General features: G+C 41.8%; 1 protein-coding gene across 4 annotated transcripts in view; it reads right to left on the reverse strand.

Moving 5' to 3' along the window:
- Nucleotides 1-403: 403 nt before the first annotated feature.
- LOC137281672 (sodium/hydrogen exchanger 1-like) overlaps nucleotides 404-23,170 on the reverse strand; it is a 42,620-nt gene continuing 19,853 nt past the window's right edge. For all 4 annotated transcript variants that reach the window (XM_067813064.1, XM_067813066.1, XM_067813065.1 and 1 more), the window contains 21 exons: nucleotides 22,327-22,653; nucleotides 20,930-20,975; nucleotides 20,428-20,469; nucleotides 18,217-18,288; nucleotides 16,747-16,828; nucleotides 16,548-16,575; nucleotides 15,425-15,540; nucleotides 14,180-14,255; nucleotides 12,165-12,247; nucleotides 11,514-11,625; nucleotides 10,603-10,780; nucleotides 9,312-9,436; nucleotides 7,932-8,014; nucleotides 7,059-7,193; nucleotides 6,008-6,097; nucleotides 5,635-5,700; nucleotides 4,210-4,316; nucleotides 2,954-3,013; nucleotides 1,756-1,826; nucleotides 1,234-1,325; nucleotides 404-726 (listed from right to left, as the gene is read on the reverse strand). In XM_067813064.1, the coding sequence (XP_067669165.1) occupies nucleotides 490-726; nucleotides 1,234-1,325; nucleotides 1,756-1,826; nucleotides 2,954-3,013; nucleotides 4,210-4,316; nucleotides 5,635-5,700; nucleotides 6,008-6,097; nucleotides 7,059-7,193; nucleotides 7,932-8,014; nucleotides 9,312-9,436; nucleotides 10,603-10,780; nucleotides 11,514-11,625; nucleotides 12,165-12,247; nucleotides 14,180-14,255; nucleotides 15,425-15,540; nucleotides 16,548-16,575; nucleotides 16,747-16,828; nucleotides 18,217-18,288; nucleotides 20,428-20,469; nucleotides 20,930-20,975; nucleotides 22,327-22,573 (2,148 nt within the window). In that variant the 5' untranslated portion in view covers nucleotides 22,574-22,653 and the 3' untranslated portion in view covers nucleotides 404-489. The remainder of the gene's footprint in view (nucleotides 727-1,233; nucleotides 1,326-1,755; nucleotides 1,827-2,953; nucleotides 3,014-4,209; nucleotides 4,317-5,634; nucleotides 5,701-6,007; nucleotides 6,098-7,058; nucleotides 7,194-7,931; nucleotides 8,015-9,311; nucleotides 9,437-10,602; nucleotides 10,781-11,513; nucleotides 11,626-12,164; nucleotides 12,248-14,179; nucleotides 14,256-15,424; nucleotides 15,541-16,547; nucleotides 16,576-16,746; nucleotides 16,829-18,216; nucleotides 18,289-20,427; nucleotides 20,470-20,929; nucleotides 20,976-22,326; nucleotides 22,654-23,170) is intronic.

Consider the following 23,170-nt stretch of genomic DNA (forward strand, 5'->3'; position numbering starts at 1 on the left):
TCTTTTGAGAAAACGCAATTCAACTACACCATTTGTGATATTTCAAAATGGGTTAATATGGAATCAGTTTTAAATGTATAATGTGAACTTTGTAAAGACGCTGTGGAAATATTGACAAAACCAAACCATCGAACTGGGTAGGCAACGGCGAATATATAAAAATGTTATCTCAGATTTTACACATCATCATGTAATATTCGTCCATAAGGTTGTACTTTGATGTAACATCGCTTAGTCGTGAACGACATGTGGAGAAGTATCTACACCCGACGTTTAATAGTATTACACAATGAGATTCGGGATTCCTCTGTGTCATGGTATCGCATCAACTTGAACGTCCTTGAGATATGCTTGGGTGAATATGATGTTCTGACGTCTTTAACAAAGACCATGCGTAGAGGCACAGTGATCATAATCTCATGTATCATACTTAGGCTGTGAACAAATTCACCTGTCTCAAAGCCACTGTTCAGTCTTAAGATTGTTTTCTTAAGTGCTGAACCGAACCACTGTTTTGTCGCTTTCGAACACCGGGTTATCGTGACCTTGAACGTCACTTCCGATTCCATTTTTGGCAGCTTTTTCTAGCGCCGCGTTCTCTTCTCGTAATGAGGACTTCTTGAGAGACTGAATGCGTCTGTTCTTGGCAGTCTTCATCTGAATGTGGTTAGCAAAGCTACCATGATGTTCCTGTGTCAGATTCTTGTCCCACTTACGATACAAGGCCTGAAATATGGGAGCAGAATCAATAGGTATGGCGATTTAAATCAAATTTAGGGTCACGTGTTTTAACTTCATGGAACATAAATCTGTATTTATGACTATAATGCCTGTAAAGAACATATATATAACGACCTTTCTTCTGTCTTGGACACTTCCTCCGAACTTTCTATATATTTTAGTCAGAATGCGTATAAAGCGTGGGTTAAAACGGACTTAGTCTGTGCATCATAACCGTTCTTCTCATTTTGCCAATAATAAAGTTTTTTTCTGGAAATAATGGTACTTTTTCCTGAACATTACATTCTGCATTCTGTTGTCAAGTGTGTCCATCAGCTTGTATCAAGCGAGAAATCTGACCCCTGATAGAGGTGTAATAGGTCTGATGTGTCACGCAGGACAGGACAACCCGATCCGGTTAAATCTCCTACGACAAGCATTGGTTGCGGAAGATCAGTTCTATCCTGGAATTTCACGATTGCAGAAAATGGATGTATTCATGGTTCTACTTACAGTAGCCCCTTGGTGCATGTTCAGCAGACCACTCAAGCCGTAGGCGCCAGTGTCTTTAGCCTTGCGCTTCTCTTTCTTCTTTTTCTCGGGCACTGGGAAAGACATTTGTCAACATGGCGGTGACGACAAGGAGGGACCGATAATTCACACACAAAAAGGCCGGGATTTGTATGCAAAGTATATATATAAGATGCTGAACCAAAGAAAAACGCCAAGAAAACCCAGTCTAAAACAACTGACGCAAATGCTTCTACAAAGGCAAATAAATGTTGCAAAAATGCTAAAGGCTGACCTCGTCCTTTCCTGATCACGAGGCAAATATTTAAACTGGAGTAGTTACGTGGTGAAATTCTTTCTCAAAAATCTTGTAATGTCGATAATATTGTAACTTCAGATATACCAGTAACAAATAAATACCATCAATAATCAAGTTTGCCCCTAAGGTGTTCTTAAATTCCCTATTCGCAAAGTGATACGGTATATATTGTTTGTCACCTGATGTGTGTATCTTCCGAGTCTTACCTGCCACAGCACCGGGAGCAACATTGTCATTGTCTTCTTGATCAAGGTATAAACTGGTCTCAATCCGGGGACTTAAAACAGAAACATTCCTTTTGGTTACAGATGCACTGTAACCACGTCCATATTCTTAAAGTATGTCTGTTGCTCGGGCCATATTATCTAGACCTTGACTACTGACTCACACCGACTGTTATTTTCCATGAAACATTTTCCCCTCATATCACCTAACTGTTAGATACGCGCTCTTGAAAGTTAACTTTACACTAAGTGAATTCTTGATTCTTATGGTATCTCTTTGATTGTAAAGTGATGTCAAGTGTGTTTATTTCCAGCATGAAGGTTTATACAATAGATAGACTGCTTTAGCTTGCAGAACATCACACACACGCACGCGCACACACACGCACGCGCACACATTTACATATACATATTCACGTACATACATCATACATATATCATGGTGATCAAAATAGTGCACATGTGACATCTATCACCTGTGTTTCATGTTTCCATGCTACCTTTTACACGTATGAACTTCTGATGATGTAATAAAAAATTCCTTTGAAGACAATAACAGTTGTATTGTCTCTTAGATCCCAACTTCCAATATGGAAGTACTCGTACATCTGAGAGAAGAGATTTAGAGTCTGAAAGATTTTTGGTACTGTGAAAGTTATAATACAAATTGAGTAAGCAAAGTCATTACACAGACGTGAGTGTACCTCTACCGAGCTGATGTGGGACGGAAGACAATTTAAATTAGTGATGATAGCAGTCTGGTGAAAAACAAATTAGAGTTACTTCCCTTTGACTGTCGTCTGCTCGATTTGCTTTCTCGTGAAAGTATCTCCCAAACAAGGTGATAAATGTTGCACTCGTTTGCAAATTGTCATATTTTGCTTAATTTGATGTTGTGGCATATGATTAAATCATTTTACTGCATGACCCTATAAACATGACCTCTGGACATTGTGGTGGTCTCAGGTTACGCACATTTCTAATTTAATTACCCTGTTTTACAGTTGTACAGGGGAATTTACCGAAAGTGAGCTTTGTGTTCCTAATACATGCTACATAAGTTACGAAAAAACACTTGGCTAGTGAGGTATGTCACATAATTTTAAATAATGGATGGGGCGAGTTTTAATGCTAAGCACTAATTATAATGACTTCAAACATGTGTATTAATTATACTTACATAGTGCCATGAGCAGGCGCAGCAGACACGCCCCCTAGTTGAAGATGCTTGTAGTGCTCTCTGAAATGGGAGGATAAATGCGCTATCAGAAAGAGATTTTGTCGAACAAGGTGATTTCCTCGAGAAATGATGTGTGCAACATGATCTACGAGGAAGTGTGTATGTGCGTACGTGCTGAAATGACGAATGCCATCAGCCATGCCATACAGCCTGACCATTTTATCTATCCAATCACTTCTTGTGTACCAAGGATTAGTTATTATCCGGATTAACCAGGAATATCAATTAGGTGTTCTCTTACAACATGCAGGGGATTGCTCGCGATAGATTTTACTCCTACTTGACCTAACGGGTTGAAAGAAACACACGGACTTCTGAACACATATGATATATCATAAATATATTTTGATGTGGAAGTTTTCATGAAACACCTCGTATGGTGACAGATACGATTGTAGCTTACTGAGGTAAAATTACTGTTTGAATGAGTATGATTTTGCGCCGCTATTAATACTATTACACATTGGACGTAGATAATTCTCTACGTGTCGTTCAAGACTATGTGCTGTTACGTCAAAGTACAACCTTCTGGACGTATAGTGAGTGAGTATAGTTTTACGCCGCTACGCCTAGTGACACTTTGGGTGCTTTGACTTTGACGGGCAAACGCAACAGCCACTGGGGTATCCCATCATCCAGGTGCGTCAAAGGTTGTTTTAACATGGCAGTCAGCAATATTTCTAATGTATCACGAAGACTAGTAATTGTACCATTCTAGACCAGGCAAACATGCAACAGCATGCATCAATCAAAACTGCGAACCTGGCCACCAGATCCCGTCCCGAGTTTTACGACAAACATGAGCTGCTGAAAACCACTTCTAACCAGGTCGAATTGAAGTTTTGGTTGGTTGGTGTTTACCGGCGCACACAGCTATATTCCAGCTATATGGCGGAGGTCTGTAAATAATCGAACCTGGAGCAGGTAATCCAGTGATCAACAACATGAGTATCCATCTGCACAATTGGGAACCGATGACATGTGTCAACCAAGTCAGCGAGCCTGACCACCCGATCCCTTTAGTCGCCTCTTACGACAAGCATAGTCGCCTTTTATGGCAAGCATGGGTTGCTGAAGGCCTGTTCTACCCCGGAGTCATTGAGACCATCTAAAGATTGAGCATGGGTCCTGGACAACCAATTCTAACACAGTTGGTCAGTGGAGGAGGTATTACTGGGTACCATCGTGACACTCACTTGAGCAGGATCTTGTGGTAGAACTCCTGGAGTTGGGTCTGGCTGAGTTCTGGCTCCAGCTGGAGCCACTTCCGGATGTAGCGGTCTTCAAAACGTTCCAGTTCCTCCTGTGTGGAGAGTGAGAGTCAGTGAGTGAGTGGGTTTAGTTTTACGTGGGACTCTGCACTATTCCAGCTATATGGCGGCGGTCTGTAAGTAATCGAGTCTGGACCAGACAATCCCGTGATCAACAACACGAGCATCGATCTGCAAAACTGGGAACTGATGATGTGTCAACCAAGTCACCGCGTCTGACGACCCGATCCCGTTAGTCGCCTCTTACAACAGGCATAGTCGCCTTTTTACGGCAAATTAATGGGTTTCAGTGAGTAAATTTCACATCCAATGTAAAATGATGTAACTTGTTTCTTTTAAGTGATGACTGATATATCATGACTAACATATTCCAGAGTTTTCAGGAAATATTCAATCATGACCTTTCAGTAAGTGGAGTTTGTTTTCTATGAATTAACCAAGTTTTCCAGCCCTGACAACATCTAAGATAGGACAAGTGTTTCAAACACTAAAACAGTAGTTCCAAAACGGGTTGTGTTCGATTATGAGAAAATGTGCTCCATTGCTTGGTAGCCTGTTCACTGTGACCAATCACCTGTAACCATTCTAACAAGTTTGGCGGTTGGGTAGCCTTGTGGTGTAAGCGTTCGCTCGTCTCGACGAAGACCCAGGTTCGATTCTTCACATGGTTACAACATGTGAAGCCTATTTCTGGTGTTCCCAGAATATATATTGACGTGATATTGACGGAATATTGCTAAAAGCGGCGTAGAACCGGAACCCACTCACTCCAACAAGTTTAAATTGAATCCGGCTCTACTGACTGTCGTTGTGTGCAGGGGCTTTAGTGTCTTTTTCTGAGAGTGTGGGTTAGGATATCTGTACAGTGTAGATTTATACAAAACATACTTTGATGATCATAGTTTCAAATCGCTCGCTGTGTATTTACAAGGGGGTATGCACATTAAATGAAACACCAAGAACAAGTCGGGGTGGTAAAATTAACGCTCACCAATGTTGCACTGTTGTAACTACTGCGCTTACTCCCTTGTAATACAATCCAATAATAGAGATTTGAAACTGTGATCTTTTGATGAGCGACTTTTATCCTAAGTTGAGACTTGCTTTGACATAATAATACCCCACAAATCGTCATGTTGAGATGTACATTCTGGTGAAATTTCACGTTGAAACATTAACATTTTGTAGAACTATACTTTCTGATTTTTAACAACTGCTACACCACATTTAATGTAAGTTATCAGAGTAACACCTGCCTTATGTGATATTTAACCCCGTTTACCAACATGCAAAGGTCATCTTGTGAAACTTTGACAGGTTGACATTAGAAACAGAAAATGTCATACGCACCTTTATAGTGTATCTTCCCCGGAAACCCACAATTTCCTCCACACCAGCCATCAAATGATCTGTCACCTGAAACAAATAAATATAGCGTCTACAAATTTGTCATTTTGTAATGCATAATTTCCCCCCTAGTTTAGTAGTCTGTTTCACGGCATGGTCAAAGTTAGGTGTTGGTTGTACAGTTGCTTTCGAGCATCAGTGAGCATGAACATTCCGGGCAGGTTGGAGAGAGAGAGGAAGATATGACAGGTATAACCTCTGTGGGAAGAGAATGATGTCAAACGGTATTACACTAATGTAAAGCTGCCGTAAAAATATTACACTGCAGTATCTTCTGCTGGCGAGTAATAAGTACAAGGACTGGTGTCTCACTCACGTGTTCGTTGAGGTCCTGGTACATACTGAGCTGCTTCGTTTGGGCCAACCGGACACGTAGTAGCTTCACCAGGGGCTTGATGGAGATACCCTTGGAAACAAAACATGGGACATGAAATAGGCGCAGACCGACCCCTTTAATCTGAATGCCTCACAATCCCCACAGTAACAGACTTAAAAACAAGTTGGTTATATTTTTGGGGTTTCCCAGTGATTGACATCTACGCAAATGGGATATGGTGGCATGACACTGCGTCAACCGACTCCGCGAGCCTGATCACCGATCCCGTTAATCGCCTCTCTCATTTACCACGGGTTGCTGAAGGCCAGTTCTTATCTAAGTTCTTATCTAAGTTCTTATCTTAGTTCTTATCTTAGTTATTATCTTACCTTACACATAAATGACGCTGTCTGGCTGAGCCCCCTTCTATTATTTTCAATGTACCCCGTGTACAAGCGAGGTGCATTGTAATAGACAACAACATACTCAGTAATTTGTGGTTGTGCTACTTTTTTGTATCTCGAATAACATCAAATGACGCATAATGCATAGCAATTACAGACGTTTTTACGAGTGTAAATCGATGGAAGGGAGATATCTCTAAATCTGTTTTTCTTGAGTCGTCCGCAAAATCTAGCGATGGTTACTAAAACATAAGACTCTCTTTTTAATAAATAAATTTTGATAAAACGTTCAAATGTAGTCTCTGAGAATATTAAGAAGGGGAATTACACCGCGGCGAGTTTACTAAGACAATGCCTACGGGAAAAAACATCAAGATGCAAGATTCGAATCGTTTGACTCAGGGAACTTATAATGCATTGTTCAGACATAAAGATGGTGGGGGTGGGGAACGCTGTGGAGCAAACACAACAAAACCCAAAAGACTGTGATCGTTAAAACATCACCGTTATTGGAATAGTTGCGACAAAAGCATTTCCACATCCCCAAAACACAACAGATTAAATAAACTATGGTCTTTGCTGAAATTGACAGTGAATGTCGAGATAAAGGCCTCGACACTAATATGAGACAAATCTTACGTCAGTACCTGCACGAACACTGTGAAGAAGATGACAACGAGGGTGGCGGTTTCAAACATGTCCTTCATCCCCGGGGGTAGGGCGTCCTCATCCAGCATGGCGACGAGGGAGAAGGCCACGGCTCCCCGCAGACCACCGTACGCCTGGAGAACAGTTGTAGAGCATGAAATCATTTGTCACAAAGACCCGGTTCATAACTGTGTTCCTTGCGATGCATGTTACACTGTGAATGCTATAAATCTGGATGTTGTAAAGCAGTGTGAGTGGGTGAATTTAGTTTTACGCCGCTTTCAGCAATGTTTCAGCAATATCAAGGCGGTGGACACCAGAAATGAACTTCACTGAGTGTACCCATGTGGGCAATAGAACCTAGATCTTCGGCGTGACAAGCGACCGCTTTAACCATTAGATCACTCTGACGTAATTATTCAGGAATCTGTCAACGTCAACAATGTTTCATATTTATCTGTTGATAAATATTTGAGCTTTGAAAGATAAACCAATGGTCAAAGTCATGAGCAAAGGTTTTTCTTTGGAGTATATATTATTTAACGCTGTAATACGAGGATATGTGCCAGCCCAGTCAGTGAACCTGCATGACAACCAATCTTAATGTGTCACAGATTGTTTTAAATCTTTGGGGTTTTGTTGTTTCTTCCGAGACCTTCGGCTTCTGTGGCTGAGCCGAGGTATCTGTAACTCTACTACAACCATGAACAGCAGTTTCTGTAGATTCCATGTACAGCCATGAACAGTGATATGTATGGGTTTGCTTAGAATCATGAAGTTTGGGTTCTGTTGCGTCTGCACACAATCAGGAACTGCCGGTTCTGTAGCTCTTCGTATAATCTTGACCTGTGGGTTCTGTTGCGTCTACTTACAATCATGAACTGTTCATCATAAGAGATGAGCCTGGTTCTGTATTTGTCCAGCTTGTTGATCAGGAAGGACAAGACGAACGTGACTGAAGAAATACACAATACAACTGACTTACACAGTGTTTTGTTTTATTTAAGGAGGGAGAGGGGAGGGGGGGTGGGGTGGGGTGGGGTGGCATCCATTTGATACGTTTTGATATGTTCGTATTTTTAACGGTTTTGAGTTTAATAGGGAACTCTTCTATCTTAAAATGGATCGGTGCATAGCGTCGTAGAGAACATATTTCGTTAAGGATACATAAAAGCAACACCCAATCGCTACCCGTCTAACACGAAAATATTAACGATTTGATGTCAGGAAAACTACCAGGAATATAACTAAAGAAGAAAATATACTGCTGCGAATATACTGCTCAATTTGATTTTATTTCTCAACAAAATGCTTATTCAAGAAAACTCAAGCATTGACAAGGATGCTCCTTTAGCATACTGTCTTTGGAAACATGGGCCTAAAGATGGACACTGGTAAGGCTGGAAAGTTATCTATTGTGCTAATTATCCAATATGTTCAGCAATGCAAATTTGGATTGTGAGAAGCAGCTTCTCACTCGACAGTCTCCCTCGAAAGATTACCATTTCGTTGTCACAAATAACAGCGCCTAAAAGACGATTATCGTAATCGTGCTAAGGAATATTGATGCTACCGTTAGGTACCAAGGTTAATAATGGCTCAGCACCGACATTCTACGGTAGGCAAAAGGATAGTCAGGATAATGAGGACATAACATCTAGGCTGGCAATAAGAAAGGCAGGGTGGATCATCTAGGCTGGCAATAAGAAAGGCAGGGTGGATCATCTAGGTTGGCAATAAGAAAGGCAGGGTGGATCATCTAGGTTGGCAAAAAGAAAGGCAGGAGGATTAGGATAGAACATCTACGTTTGCAATAGGAAAGGCAGGGTGGGTTAGGACAGAAAATCTAGATTGGCAATAAGGAAGGCGGAATGGATTAGGATGGGATATCTAGCTTCACAATAAGAATGGCAAGTTGGATCAGGACAGAACATCCAAGGGGAACAGGACAGCACATCTAGGTTGGCAAAAAGAAAGGCAGGAGGATTAGGATAGAACATCTAAGTTGGCAATAAGAAAGGCAGGAGGCTTAGGATAGAACATCTAAGTTGGCAATAAGAAAGTCATGGTGGATCATCTAGGTTGGTAATAAGAAAGGCAGGATGGATCAGAACAGAACATCCAAGCGGGATGAGGACAGAACATCTAGGTTGACAATAACAAAGGCATGAGGATCAGGACAGATCATTTAGGTGAGTACTAAGAAAGTGAGGACAAAACATCTAGGTGGGTAGTTGACGGGTTATACTCACTGATGAACCTATACAGAAGGCAGAAGAAGACCGTCCACAGCACGAAGCCAGTGTGCCACATGTGATTCTTCTTCCTGATCATCGCCAAGCCGAGGAAGAGGAAGATGATGATTTCATTGGTGTTGCTGATGAGAAAAAAATGCTTTGAGAAGATACAAGGATGAGTGAGTAAGTTGAGTCTGATGCCGCATATTTCGGGTGAGATAAACCGTGTAGGAAAACCTAAGGTGATGCTGATCTCAGATGTCTATTTTATTTAAACCCATGCAAGATTCTGTGCTAACCAATCTGGAAACATAATCGAGGCAAATCGGGATTCGAACCCACAATCACAGATTTCTGACGTTCAGTTGGACAATGTTACTCTGTCGTTAACTCGCGTGGCACGAAGCTAACTTAGTTGATAATATTACTCACTGAACCACAGACATTCTACATCTGTCTCCAAGTCGGTTTGAAATGTTTTGTTTCGCGTTTGTGTCATACAAGACGACCATCACGGATGTTACAAGTGAAAGGTAAAAAATAAAATTACTGCAGATATTTCAGCCTTGAGAGTCATGTGACGTATGTTTGTCTAAAAGTATATCCTGTTAAGTTTACGGACATTTGCACGCAAAGGCGTCTCCTTTGGTTTGGCGTTGTACTGGGATAGTACCTGCAGCCACTCATAATTTGACGCCCGCTTTTAACATGGGATATATACGGTTATGCAATATGGTTAGCGTCCTATTATGGAGCGTTTTATTACAGGATGTACTGGTTGGCTGGTTGATATAGTTGTTTTACGCCGCACTCAGAAATATTCCAACTATGTGACGGCGGTCTGTAAATAATCGAGCTTGGACCTGAAAATCCAGTGATCAAGATCATGAGCATCGTTCTGTGCAATTGGGATCCAGTTTTAGTATCTATAAAGTAGTTTTAAAAGATGTATATCAAATTGAAAAGATATATTTCCTCGCAAAACATCAACATGGATTCATTTACTAGAAAATGGGATGTAATATCATCCGCATAGTCACTTTTACGTGATCATCTTACGATGCAGATGCAGTATGGCGGGCCCACGGGACTCAACTCTGCCACAGTCCCCCCCACACTGAGTGAATATAGTTTTATGCCGCGTTTGACTGTATTCTAGCAATATCCTGATTAGAGACACGAGCAAGTGGCCATCATGATTGGGCCGGGGACACGACGGCCCATGAGGTCTGTAGTTTTTATCGTGAATTCATTTAATATATGACGGTCAGGATGCAACTGACTTTATGTGTTTAACGTTCCCAACCTGAGGACCTTCGTGAAGTATTTGACAGTGGTCCTGGACTTGTCGCTGATGTTGTGGAAGGCGTAGTGGACCTGGACGAGGCCGCAGCCGATGATGCTGATGATGCCGGAGAACTCAAACAGCTCCGCCAGGAGGAAGCCGAGATACACCATTGAGTACACGATTAGAGGCTGGGCGACTGGAACAGCGGTAAATGAGTGAGTGAGTGACAAAATTTGGACAAAATATCAAAGGGACACCGGGTGCTGCTGTTTAACACCCTGGACAAGGAGCTGAGAAGGTGATATTCATAACAGGAACTCAAACAGGAAGCTTGACAAGGATGAGAGACGTGTAACCACTTGTCTGTATTCGAAGCCTATCATTTATTATAACATTCCCAGTCCGCTTCAGTCGTAAAGAAATAAAACTGACAGATAGTTTACAAATGTTTACAATACGGCGAATGTGACCAACACTATTTTCAAATGGGAATCGGAAGAACAAAAAGTGTTTAATAAAGCAATTTGTAGAACCAAACCTTTTCAGTAACCACAAACACATCAGTAGTTGTTTTATATATTTGTTAACGAAAGGCGATATTCCTGGCATATGGCTGCGGTCTGTAAATGATCAAATCCGAAATAGACAGTCCAGTGATTAACAGCATGAACACCGATCTACGCAATAGGGACGCGATGACATGCGGTAACTAAGTCAGCAAGCCTGACCACCCAACCCTGTTAATTGCCTCCTACATGCGTGGGTTGCTGAAGATTATTTCTAAAGCGCACCTGTACAAGAACACCATCAACGGAATACCGTTATAGCCTGTTCCACTATTCGACCGCTGCTGTGAGAAGATCACCGTAATCTAACACCTACTTGTGTAGCGCACAGGTTTATTCGTTAGTGGTACTGCTGCTCCTTACTTTTAACATGCCTGGTGTATTTCGTCAAGAGTGCAGTCATGATCCCTGCAAGAATACCGAGCGCTAGGCCACCAAAACACACCACAAAGAACTTCACGATACCGAGTCCAATCTGTGGGAAGAACGTAAATGTCAGATCATGTCAAATATGTGTTCACGACACGTTTATTCGTACTTACATTCTGAACAAACTGTAAGGGCAAGAGGTGTTGTACAGTGGAAGCTGTCTAAACCGGCACTCGTTTGGACTGAAGAAATAATCCAGTTTGGATAGATGATAATTGTAGAGTTTATGATACGTGTACAAGCCACAGATGGGACTGAGATTTTATGCCGGTGTTGACAATCCGCCGGATTGGACATATGTCGGTTTTTTACAGCTTCCACTGTATATGACTGCGAGTATGTATAGTACATTAACATCGTATACGACGTCACCACACAAAGTCATGTAACAAAACCCTTTCTTTATGCCCTGCTCTGCTGTAGTCTTACCTGTTTACCGTCCGCACCTTGACCTGATAAAGTGAGTTTGTTGTATATCTGCATGACCTGATAGAGCTGTTGTCTTACCTGTTTACCGTTCACAGGTGGACCTAATAAAGTGAGGTCGTTGTATGTCTGCATGACCTGATAGAGCTGTAGTCTTACCTCTTTACCGTCCACACCTTGACCTGATGAAGCAAGTTCGTTGTATGTCTGCATGACCTGATACAGCACCACAGTCACGCCATCTACGGACAACAGACGATACACACAACTTTGCTGTATGGCAATTCCACTACATCAATTATGGACATCTGTGAATGGATCCTGTGAGGCTAAGGACCATACATACTATTATGGCTTGACCCAATGTGATTTCGGAGTGGGGTGTTGTGTTTGTGTGACGGCATTTCGTTCATGGGAGGAATGTGGTACATAACAAAATGGAATAAGTTTTGTTAAAAAAACATGGGCTGGGGGGATCAATGATTTTGTATGTACGTGATATTAACTGAGGGCGGGGATTTACATTGTACATGCTTCACCATAAAAATCATCATCAGACACCAAACCCACGCACCAATAGCCATAAATTAATTGTCCGTTAGGCTGATACAAATCCATTTCCAAATGTGAACTGACGAGCAAAGGTAAGTACACAAGTTGTGTTTCTTTCAATAATAATAATAATCATAAACGAAAATATCAATATGAAATGTCGTCTTTGCAATGAATTTACAAAGACCGTCCAACACCTTGTCAGTGGATGTCCTTCCTTGGCACAAACAGGATATCTTAAAAAACATGATAGCATGTCTCGCTGCTTTTACTATCGTCTCCGCCATGCCTGTGGCTTTGACCCCGAGGTCCATCCATGGTACGACCCTGAACATGTCCAGGGCGTCCTGGAAAATAATCCTTTTAAGCTTATCTGGAATAGGCCAATATACAGCCTGAGACGAATTCCGGCCAACAAACCTGATCTTGTCCTTTTTGATAAAGCCAATGAAAATATTTATATCATACAATTTTCTGTCCCTTTTGACGACAATGTGATTTGCAAGATTCAGGAAAAGCATGATAAATATGCAGACCTCGCCTTGAAATGTCTCGCTTGCATCTCAAGTACACTGTCGTCAGGCTTCCCATTGTTCTCGGTGCCCTTGGTTTGGTACTTCCTGACCTCTTGGCGCAGATCAGGAGAGTGCCCGGGTTCTCCACCGGGAGCACAGCCCTTCTGATAATCTGGGTAATGCAGAAGGCTGCAGAGTTGGGGAGCCTCCATATTCTCCGGAGAGTGCTTGGTGGGTTCGACTAGGCAGTGTTTCCTGGGAGAAGTCCCATTCGCTGTCTGGGCTGCGTGAGCGGATGATGAGCTTTACCAGCCTGGCAGTGGCAGGATCACCCAAACCCTCTCTGCTGCAATTCATTTCTAATCTTTAAAACATAATAATATGAAAAAAAACAACAAAAAACAAAATCTTTTGATGCAGTCGAAAATGTATATTTAAGAACGCTGCAATAAACGTGTTGTATCAGCAAAATGTCACTGTAACTATAAACAGCGATGTAGTCCACTGCAGACGCTGGAAGGTCAAGGCCATTCAACGCAGCTATCCGTGAGCACACTTGCCAGCAGCATGAAGTCATCTTGTCACTGTGATGCGGCTGTTGATAGTAGATAGTGATCCTCTGGGGGTGGGACGTCCAGTTCTGAGTCTGGCCTGTCATATTGAAACGGTTAAACGGACGAATTATGGTTTATCTTGTGCAACCCAGTATCCTTTTAGCATGGCTGTTGGAAGCACCCATTTGTGACATTCCTGTGGCCCATTTCTCGTGCACCAAAGTCAGTTTTGTCATTCCTTCTTGACATTTTTGTCAAGTGATTGTTCAGTCTGTACGAAAGTCAGATATTCGCGTTCTATACAATCACTGTTCTTCAATATTCAATAATTTTACAAGTTAGAACGCACATTTGGGATTGCAGCAACAATTACACCTGTGTACTTTCTTTTGCTCGTCAGTTTACATTTGCACCTCCTGCGGGTTCGTGAAAACCTGTCACTTTCTTAAGTTGTGTATTTAGCATTTGTGGTATTTCACTAGTGAATATATCAGATCTGCCTAATGACAATTGATAAAACAAGGTGCAGAACAGAACCTTGACGTGGCCTTACCGTTGAGCAGAGATTCTCCGAAAACCATGAAATACAAAACATTGTTCACTCCTATTTCCTGGAACACAGCTAGAACCTGAAAGACAAGCAGTTTAGTGTCTGTTCTAACAAGTTAACAAAAGTTGCAGTCTGTTAGCATTGAAAACGTATCGGTGAATTTCACCTTAAAAAGAAGTACATCGAAAAAAGTGAAATTCAGATTGTGAACCCTCATAGCTGCCAATAGAACATTTAAATCTCAGAAATTTATTCAGCTTCGGATAAAAGCTGCTTTAATTTTCATATCACTTTAGTTGTTTGCATTACAAGGGGGTATGGACATCAAATGAAACACCGAGAACAAGCGGGGTCGGTCTAAGGTAACACACATCACGTACCGCACGTGCATTTGTTTCACTGTTCCAACTACCGCGCTTACCCCCTTGTAATACAAACCAATAATTTCGATTTGAATCAATGATCGTTTGTTAAGCAACGTTTATCGTAAGTTGAATAAAATTCTGAGACTTACATTTTCAATTGGCCAGGTAAAATTATGAGGATTCGCAGTCCTAATTTCACTTTATTTGGTTTACATTGTTGTATAACATGGAATTCATCGGTCAGTTTACAAACAGACTGTAACCGAGTGTGGTTTTACCTCAGTTTTATAAATATTCCAGCAGTGTCGATGTGGAAGACTCCGGAAAAGGGCTTTATACACTGCTAACATGTGGAGAATCGCGTTTTCGGCTTGACGTTCGAACGTCTTAACCATTAGGGGGGCGGTGGGGTAGCCTAATGGTTAAAGCGTTCGCTCGTCACGCCGAAGACCCGGGTTCGATTCCCCATATGGGTTCAATGTGTGAAGCCCATTTTCTGGTGTCCCCCGCCGTGATATTGCTGGAATATTGCTAAAAAGCGGCGTAAAACTAAACTCACTCACTCACTCACTCACTCACTTAACCATTAGGCTACACCACCGCTCCCAGAATATTTTGATCCGCCCAGTATACGTACATTATGTAAGTAAAACACATTTATGCTGTGGTGAATGTAGCAGTCCGATCACACACAAACATGAAAGAACACTTTTAGTCAAAACCGAATACGTAAATTTGGAGATGAAATTGAACTCTGGCATTTTCAATATAACTACCGCTGACGCCATGTTTAAATTGAAATCAGTGTTCTGAAAGCACGTAATCACAGGCAATATGCGAAGGTTATAATTATATAAATCAAGTAACAGCAACGTCTGCCTACCGCCACAGGGTCCACAGCGACGACGAGTGCGGCAAAGATGAGGATCTGGATGAGTGTGACCTCGAAGGGGAAAGCCCCCATCGCCCCGCAGATGGCAAGTCCGTACAGAGTGAGACCTGCACACATGGGCGGGAGTACAATACAGAGTGAGTGAGGATGGTTCTAAAACGTTTTAACAAATCAGTTTACCTATACCATAAACATGTGTCCATTTTGAGAATCGAACCCAGTCTCCGGCGTTACAAGCGAATGCATTCATCACTGGACTACACTGTCGACCCTACAATTCAGAGATCTTCACGATATGCAGCTAACGGGGCTTATATAATTATCCAGTGGCGAGATGAAAAACAGCCCGCTTGTCAGATAGGATTTTGAATATAAAATTTGTAATACCATTGGGGTTGTTATATTGCTGCACGTTCAGTATTGAGGTCTCACTACCTACGCTACATCCGCATTCAGCCATATTCCAGCTATATGGAGGACGTCAGGAAATAATCGAGTTTGGGCCAGACTATCCAGTGATTGATATCAAAATCATCGGTAAAAGCTGCTGTACGATGGCATTTGTTAACCAAGTTAGTGAGCCGACCACCCGATCCCATTAGTTGCCTCTCTTAGGACAAACATGGTTTGCTGAAGACAAATTCGAAAGCGAATAGTCACGAATTTCCAAATTACAAATATATTGCATCTTAATGTTTTATCTGAGTCTGATCTATGAGTGAGTGAGTGAGTGAGTGAGTTTTGCTTTACGCCACACTCAGCAATATTCCAGCTATATGGTGGCGGTCTGTAAATAATCGAATTTGGACCAAACAATCCAGTGATCAACAACATCAGCATCGATCTGCGCCATTGGGAACCGATTACATGTGTCAACCAAGTCAGCGAGCCTGACCACCCGATCCCTTTAGTCGCCTCTTACAACAAGCATAGTCGCCTTTCATGGCAAGCATGGGTTGCTGAAGGCCTATGCTACCCCGGGACCTTCACGGGTCTGCTGATCTATCAACATGGTTAAAGAAAATACAATTTTCTAAACCAGCATTAAAAGTAAATCAGACCAAATATTACGGGAACTTGATGCTGTCTGTGGAAGCTGGGCAAACGTACTTACCTAAGGTAAAGAAAGCGCATATGGTGCCCTGAAACGAGAGTGAGTGAGAGTCAGAAACTATCTGTGTCTTGTAATCAGTGCTGGGGACTGTCGCTGGGTACGATGACACCCTTTGTCCCTTGATCAACTATTACAGTTATATTCAAGCTAAGCAACCATCATAGTTTTAACTTTGAAAAGGTCTTCCTGAAGAACTCACAATGACGGCAAACAGAAGGACTGATCCGATGTTGTCAGCAAACGTCCTGTCGTGAAGACTGAAGGATGATTCTAGGATGATCCTGAAAAACATATGTATTGAAAATACCGTCAAAATTGACCATCTTTACAGATACAATTTGCATTTACATTACAAAGACAGATGTAGATTTTCTTGGGGCTTACTGACCTGTGAACGCCTGACTTGAGTATTATTAAACTACTGTCGGAAACTGAAAAAAAAACTGTTTTAGGCTGTTACTCTGTATCCCCGAAAATTAGTGAGTGAGTGAGTGAGTGAGATTAGTCTTACGCCGCACTCAGCAATATCCCAGCTATATGGAGGCGGTCTGTACATAATCGAGTCTGGACCAGACAATCCAGTGATCAAAAACACGAGCATCGATCTGCGCAAATGGGAACCAATGACATGTGTCAAACAAGTCAGCGAGCCTGACCACCCGATCCCGTTAGTCGCCTCTTGCGTTCTAAAACACCTTTCCAGTTTTGTCAAATATAAGATCAACAAGAAAGAAAGAAGTTATGGAACTATAACCCTCAAGCATCAAAGGCGATTCAGATCAGACGGGCAATATGTCATATTTTTCACATACCTCAAATACACCCTAACATTTTGTTTTAGATTATGAAACTATCACTATTACTTGAAAACACATTTCACCTGATAGTATATTCCCCTCATAAGAATTAAACGTGTATGTGAAAGATGTTTTTGAAGTAATTACTAGAAACACTCCAACAACGGCGTGTTGTAATTCAATTTCGGATCAGAACAGATCGGCGATGTGTCACATTTTTCACACACCTCAAATACACCTAACATTCTTTCTCAGAGTATGAAACTATCACTATTACACCCTCAAATACACTCCAACAATTTTTTAAGTCATAAACCTGTCAATATTACTTGCAAATACCTTCCAACTAAAGGTATGTTGTCCTTCTAAAAAAATAAACGAAAGTGTGAAAGAAGTTTTTTATCGGCATAATTTAGTCTATCTTTGCAGTGAATCGACAATAGAAGTCAGTGAGCTATAACATAGCGACTTGAAACTTTACTACAAATCTACTGTCCTAATACGGACACTAATACCAATTATTTGACTTAAACTGAAGTGACAAAATAGTTAACTTATCTTCTACATGTAGGATTTCAGTTGTTACTACACTCAGCGAACTTAATCAGCTGTTGAAAATAAACCGGGCTCAATCTCAAATACTACGCTGCCACCATATTGGCTACGTAACGACCTTCAGTGGTTTTTTCGAGGAGTTTCTTCTCCCCCTCTATATAGGCTCCCTGGTAATACAAACCTATCGCCTCCCTCCAGAGTGACAGTAAAACGTAGTACCGACTGAGAATGAATCTCTCACAGAGATAGAAGGAACTCACGGAGGAAGAAGGGAATTTCGGAGGAAGATGATATTCACGAAGGAGGAAGATACTTACGGAGGAAGAAGATACTGAAAGAAATGATGGGGGGAGAAAAAGTCTGGCATATGGGCAGATGCTCCTGAATATCTGAAAGAAAATTCAATGAAATATATCACATAAGCTAAACGCCAGAGGACAAATATGAAATCTTTAAAACATGTTCTGGTATCGAATCGCAGCCGTGTGAACTTGTAACAACCAGGCTGAGTAACGTGAAATACACGTTTAGAAGACGAACACAAGACGATATGTGCTACCATTGCACGATTTCTTTCACTGAAATGGTCCGATATGTAGGCACTTTTGTGAGTGAGTGAGTGAGTTTATTTTAGTTTTACGCCGCACTCAGCAATATTCCAGCTATATGGTGGCGGTCTGTAGATAATCGAGTCTGGACCAGACAATCCAGTGACCTACAAAATGATCATCGATCTGCAGAGTTGGGAACCGATGACATGTGTCAACCAAGTCAGCGAGCCCTGACCACCCGATCCCGTTAGTCACCTCTTACGACAAGCATAGTCGCCTTTTATGGCAAGCATGGGTTGCTGAAGGCCTGTTCTACCCCGGGACCTTCACGGGCCGTAGGCACTTTAAGGGAAAGTCACTATCCACGCCTTATGTCATATCTTTTAATGTTATTAGAAAATCCACATGCTATTAGCAATACGTGTACATACTCCAGGCTGAGAATATAAGGAAAGTAACAATGAATACACACTGTGGTCAGATGTGACATATTTGGGATAATAATTTCTCAGCAAAGTACAGATTCTAGTACATTTGATAGGCTGAGTCCCATCCATGATTCGAACCCATACTCTCAGAGGCAGGCACTTAGTAGCCTAACCCGCTCAGCCAGTGAAAGCCCCGAGATCTGTGGCCGAGATGATTCAGTAGGCGTCTGACAATGTGTGCTGGTATCTGGCTGTTTGGGTGTAGGTTCGAATCCCGATCTCGCACAAATTATTGTGCATTTTGTTTCCTGCACACTCGGACTTATACAGTTGCTAATACCGCCGTTTCCACGAGACAATCTGTCTGATGTAACCAGCCAAATTGTTTTCTATTACTTACGCCTTCAAATGAGGGGTTATACCTTATTTATAAGGTATAACGATTCCCCCAAAGCTTTCCACGGTCGGAAGGTTATGTGAATTCACCAAGTGTATCTTTGATGTAATTTGAATGTACAGCCTCTGTATTCCTGCAGTCACTAAATTGTATTTGTACACCGCTGTGAGCAACGTTAATGGAACGTTAATGTTACAATGTGGCGCTAGGGAGAAGACCAACAATAGGCAACTGAACAGCACAAGTTTAACTGAGACACTGACTGCGATGTGTACAAAGTGACGCGGTTGGCGCGATGCACGTGCGAGGCAGGCACATCTGGGTAGGTGCCGGTTCGGCTCTCCTGGCTACGTGTACATGTAGACTGTGTACAAGTCTCTTATCATTTGTTATTAGAGACGAGCTTGGAGCCAGCGCGTTTTGCCCAACGAACCTTCCCTGGTTGACAGACAGACAGGTAAATAGGTAAACAACAATGATGATCATCATCATCATGGCGACGACGACGACGACGATGGTAAACTATGCAAGCGTTTACATCAAACTACCCATATAACAAAGTCAAACTGACCATTAATTTTAGTTTGTTATAACCGTAGCCCGCTGTATGGGTTTAAATTAAAAATACAGCAAGTTCGTTATATCTGTCAGTTCGTATTAAGCGTGTCCGTTCTAGGCGGACTTTATTGTGTAGTAAGAACCCATTGTGTTTTGGCTTTGAACTTTACATGAATCGTTGCGTCATGGATGAATGCTGGTAATGCATATTATAATGTGCTCATATCCACGTTCATAATATAAGCATGGTCATGGCGATAACTCATTATTTCCCGGATTACCCAAACTGCTTGAGAGGCGCCAGAGGGTCAACAGCCATATGGCGTATCCCACCGGGTACCCATTTTCCGCTGGGTGAACAGAGGCGATTTTGAACAAACTCGCTTTCCTAAAGTGAGGCCACATTTATCACATGTACTTCGTTGTGGAGCAGGACTGAAGTCCTAGAAACTTTCAGGAATCAAGCTGCCAATCACGGTCACCCATCCAAGGATTCTCCGCGACCGAGGTTGTTTGACTTTAGCTGATTTGTGGCCTACGTACAAGACCAAACACCACCACACAGGAATGGATACGGCACCACTGTATACTTACTCAATAATCACCCCGAATATGAGACCGAGTATAATCAGCAAGCTGAAAAACGAAAATGATTGGTGTGTCCTGTTACTGAGTATGTTTCAGGAAGTGATGTAAACGATGACTGAAGATTCTTTAGTGTATTGAGTGAGTGATTTGGGTTTGACGCCGCTTTGGTTAGCATGTAAAGCATTACACGGCGAGGAGTGAGTTAAAATGTTCCGTCACATTTCCGACAATATATCCGCCATAGGGAGTACAAATTTGAGAATGAAGTAAGGCGGGTATTTGACGAAGCTCACAAGTCAAAAGTATGGGACACAATCATGCCGAGACACAATCATGGCGAGACACAATCATGGTAAGACACAATCATGGCGAGACACAATTATGGTGAATTGAAACTACGATGTGTCCTGGCACTACACAATTCTTCTTAGTGGAAATGGGGATAGTATAGACTGACTGGTAACGGCAAGATCAAATGTAAATATAAATACAAAACATTTATGCTCACCATGACTCCGGAATTTTTGAAGAGAGGAAATGTGCGTGGTGAAAAGCTGCAACAAGATATTTATTGTTCTGAGATATTAAACGGAAAACGTGCATTAAAAGCTGTTACCGTGATTGTGAAGCATGGTTTTAAGACAAATGTTGCGTTTTGTGGTGTGTCTTATGTCAAGGTGCTGTATTTCTGTTTTCAGAGAAACAAAACGAAAGTAATGTCTCCATGTTCTCCTATGGTAAATCTTTTGTACCTTTTTCATTCGTTAAGACACGTTACAATTACTTTGCTCGCAAAAAAAACCAACAAACAAAAACACAAACGACATGAGATGTCAGACGAGATGTGGCTTACGTGACAGTGCCTTAACGCACCCCGCATTTGTAGACCAGACCCTAGGTTTTCGAAGCTCTCTTTAACGCTAAGACAGAAGTGAATTAATGTTAATGAATGGCACTTACGACTATCTTAGAGCTAAGAGAACTTCGAAAATCTAAGGCCCGACTCGATTATATACACGTGCGTGCGTGCGTGCCCGTGTGCTTGCTTGTGTGTGTTTTATCGTGTGTTTGTTGCTTAATACTGTTTTCAGAAATATTCTTGCAAAAAAACCAAACCAGAACCAGAAAATCAGTGATTGATATTGCGAGCATTGACCTTCACCGCTGAATGACAATGACATGCTCTCTGTCAATTAAGTCACAGAACCATTCGTAAGTCTATGATGATCTATAGAGTTACGACAGATCGTAACGTTACGAACACCATTCTATCACCATGGAAACGTGATGTAACAGATTCCAAATTTTCTAAATATTTGTTCAGGTTCTAACATACTACAAAATGACAAGTTTACAAAACAGTACGAAATAACAAACGTGTGACCGCATCATGGGGACTGTGGGGTAGCCTAGTAGTTAAAGTGTTCGCTCGTCACGCCGAAGATCCAAGTTCGAGTTCCCACATGGGCACAATGCGTGAATGCAATTTCTGATAATGTCTCCAATATACCGGCCGATTTTCTTGTTGACTTTTAAAGCAAGCAACATACTTAACATTGGAAAGTTTACTGGACACGAGTAGAGGTAGACTAAAGCTTAGTCTCTGGATATTATTATTTTGACAGTAACAAACTAACCCATATTAATTGAAAAGAAGCCCCAGGGACCCCTGAGATTCACAACTAGACTTGCTTCATTTAAGGCTTCAGCGCTGCAGAGAGGGCCAGGAAGTAGGTGAAATAATGTGGTTCAGGGACTGTGAGACAGACTAGGCTAGAGCGTGATATACAAATTAGCTTGTCCGACAGAAAAATACGAAAAAACCCAAACACCCACTAGACTGGGACGTCCGGCTAGGGGTTATTTCCACCCCTGACTACCACTAAGTTTGATGATCACACTCACCAACTTTACTAATGGCCGCTAGTATAACCACAATGGTATAGATCAAGGGCTCCCTCACGTTATCAAACAGGACACCGGCTATTTCAATACCATGGTGGTCATGGTGTCCGGCCTTGCCATGATGGCCGTCGGTGATGTTGAGGTGCCCATGGGTGGCGTTCATCTCCGATGTGTCCACGCTTGACGTTGATGCGGTAAATATCGTGCAGGAAAATATGCACAAAGATAAAGCTGATGCAGAAGCCATGTTTAAATCTGTGTCAGTCAGTTTCAAACAGCCTTTCGTTCCAGATTGCCTTTGATGGCCATCGATGCTGAGGAACTAACCTTGAATAAAGTATGAACATGTATGTTGTTATTATGTTAAAAACTACATGTCCGTTATAGTTGGGATATAACCACATAAAATCGTGTGGGATTACTATCCAGTATTCACATAGATGCATTTCTAGCTATTTCTTATCTTGAGTAGCCCATTGAAGCCGTAATGCGTAATGCTTCAGTGTGAAAAACATGACGTCATCCGTTGTTCATGACGTCACTTATCCATTACGTGACGTCATTTGAACTATAGACTCTCTGAGCTTACGCTGTGCCCCGTCTCGTAAATCGCAATATACGAACGTTAGCGCGCGTGCAAAAGGAGCCGGGAACCAGTTTACTCTGAGCTGAACCCCGCCCCTCGTGGATGAATTTTCTAAACCTTCGCTAATAGGTTTAAAAAAGACTAACTTTAGCTGTTACTGCAAATAATAAAAGCTGTGTTACATTCCATCAAGTTACTGACTGATGGACAGGGTCAGTAGGGCCTGTTATCCCCATTTATTGTTGAGAAGCCTAATTA

Source organism: Haliotis asinina, chromosome 4 (assembly GCF_037392515.1).
Source record: "Haliotis asinina isolate JCU_RB_2024 chromosome 4, JCU_Hal_asi_v2, whole genome shotgun sequence".
Classification (NCBI taxonomy): domain Eukaryota; kingdom Metazoa; phylum Mollusca; class Gastropoda; order Lepetellida; family Haliotidae; genus Haliotis; species Haliotis asinina.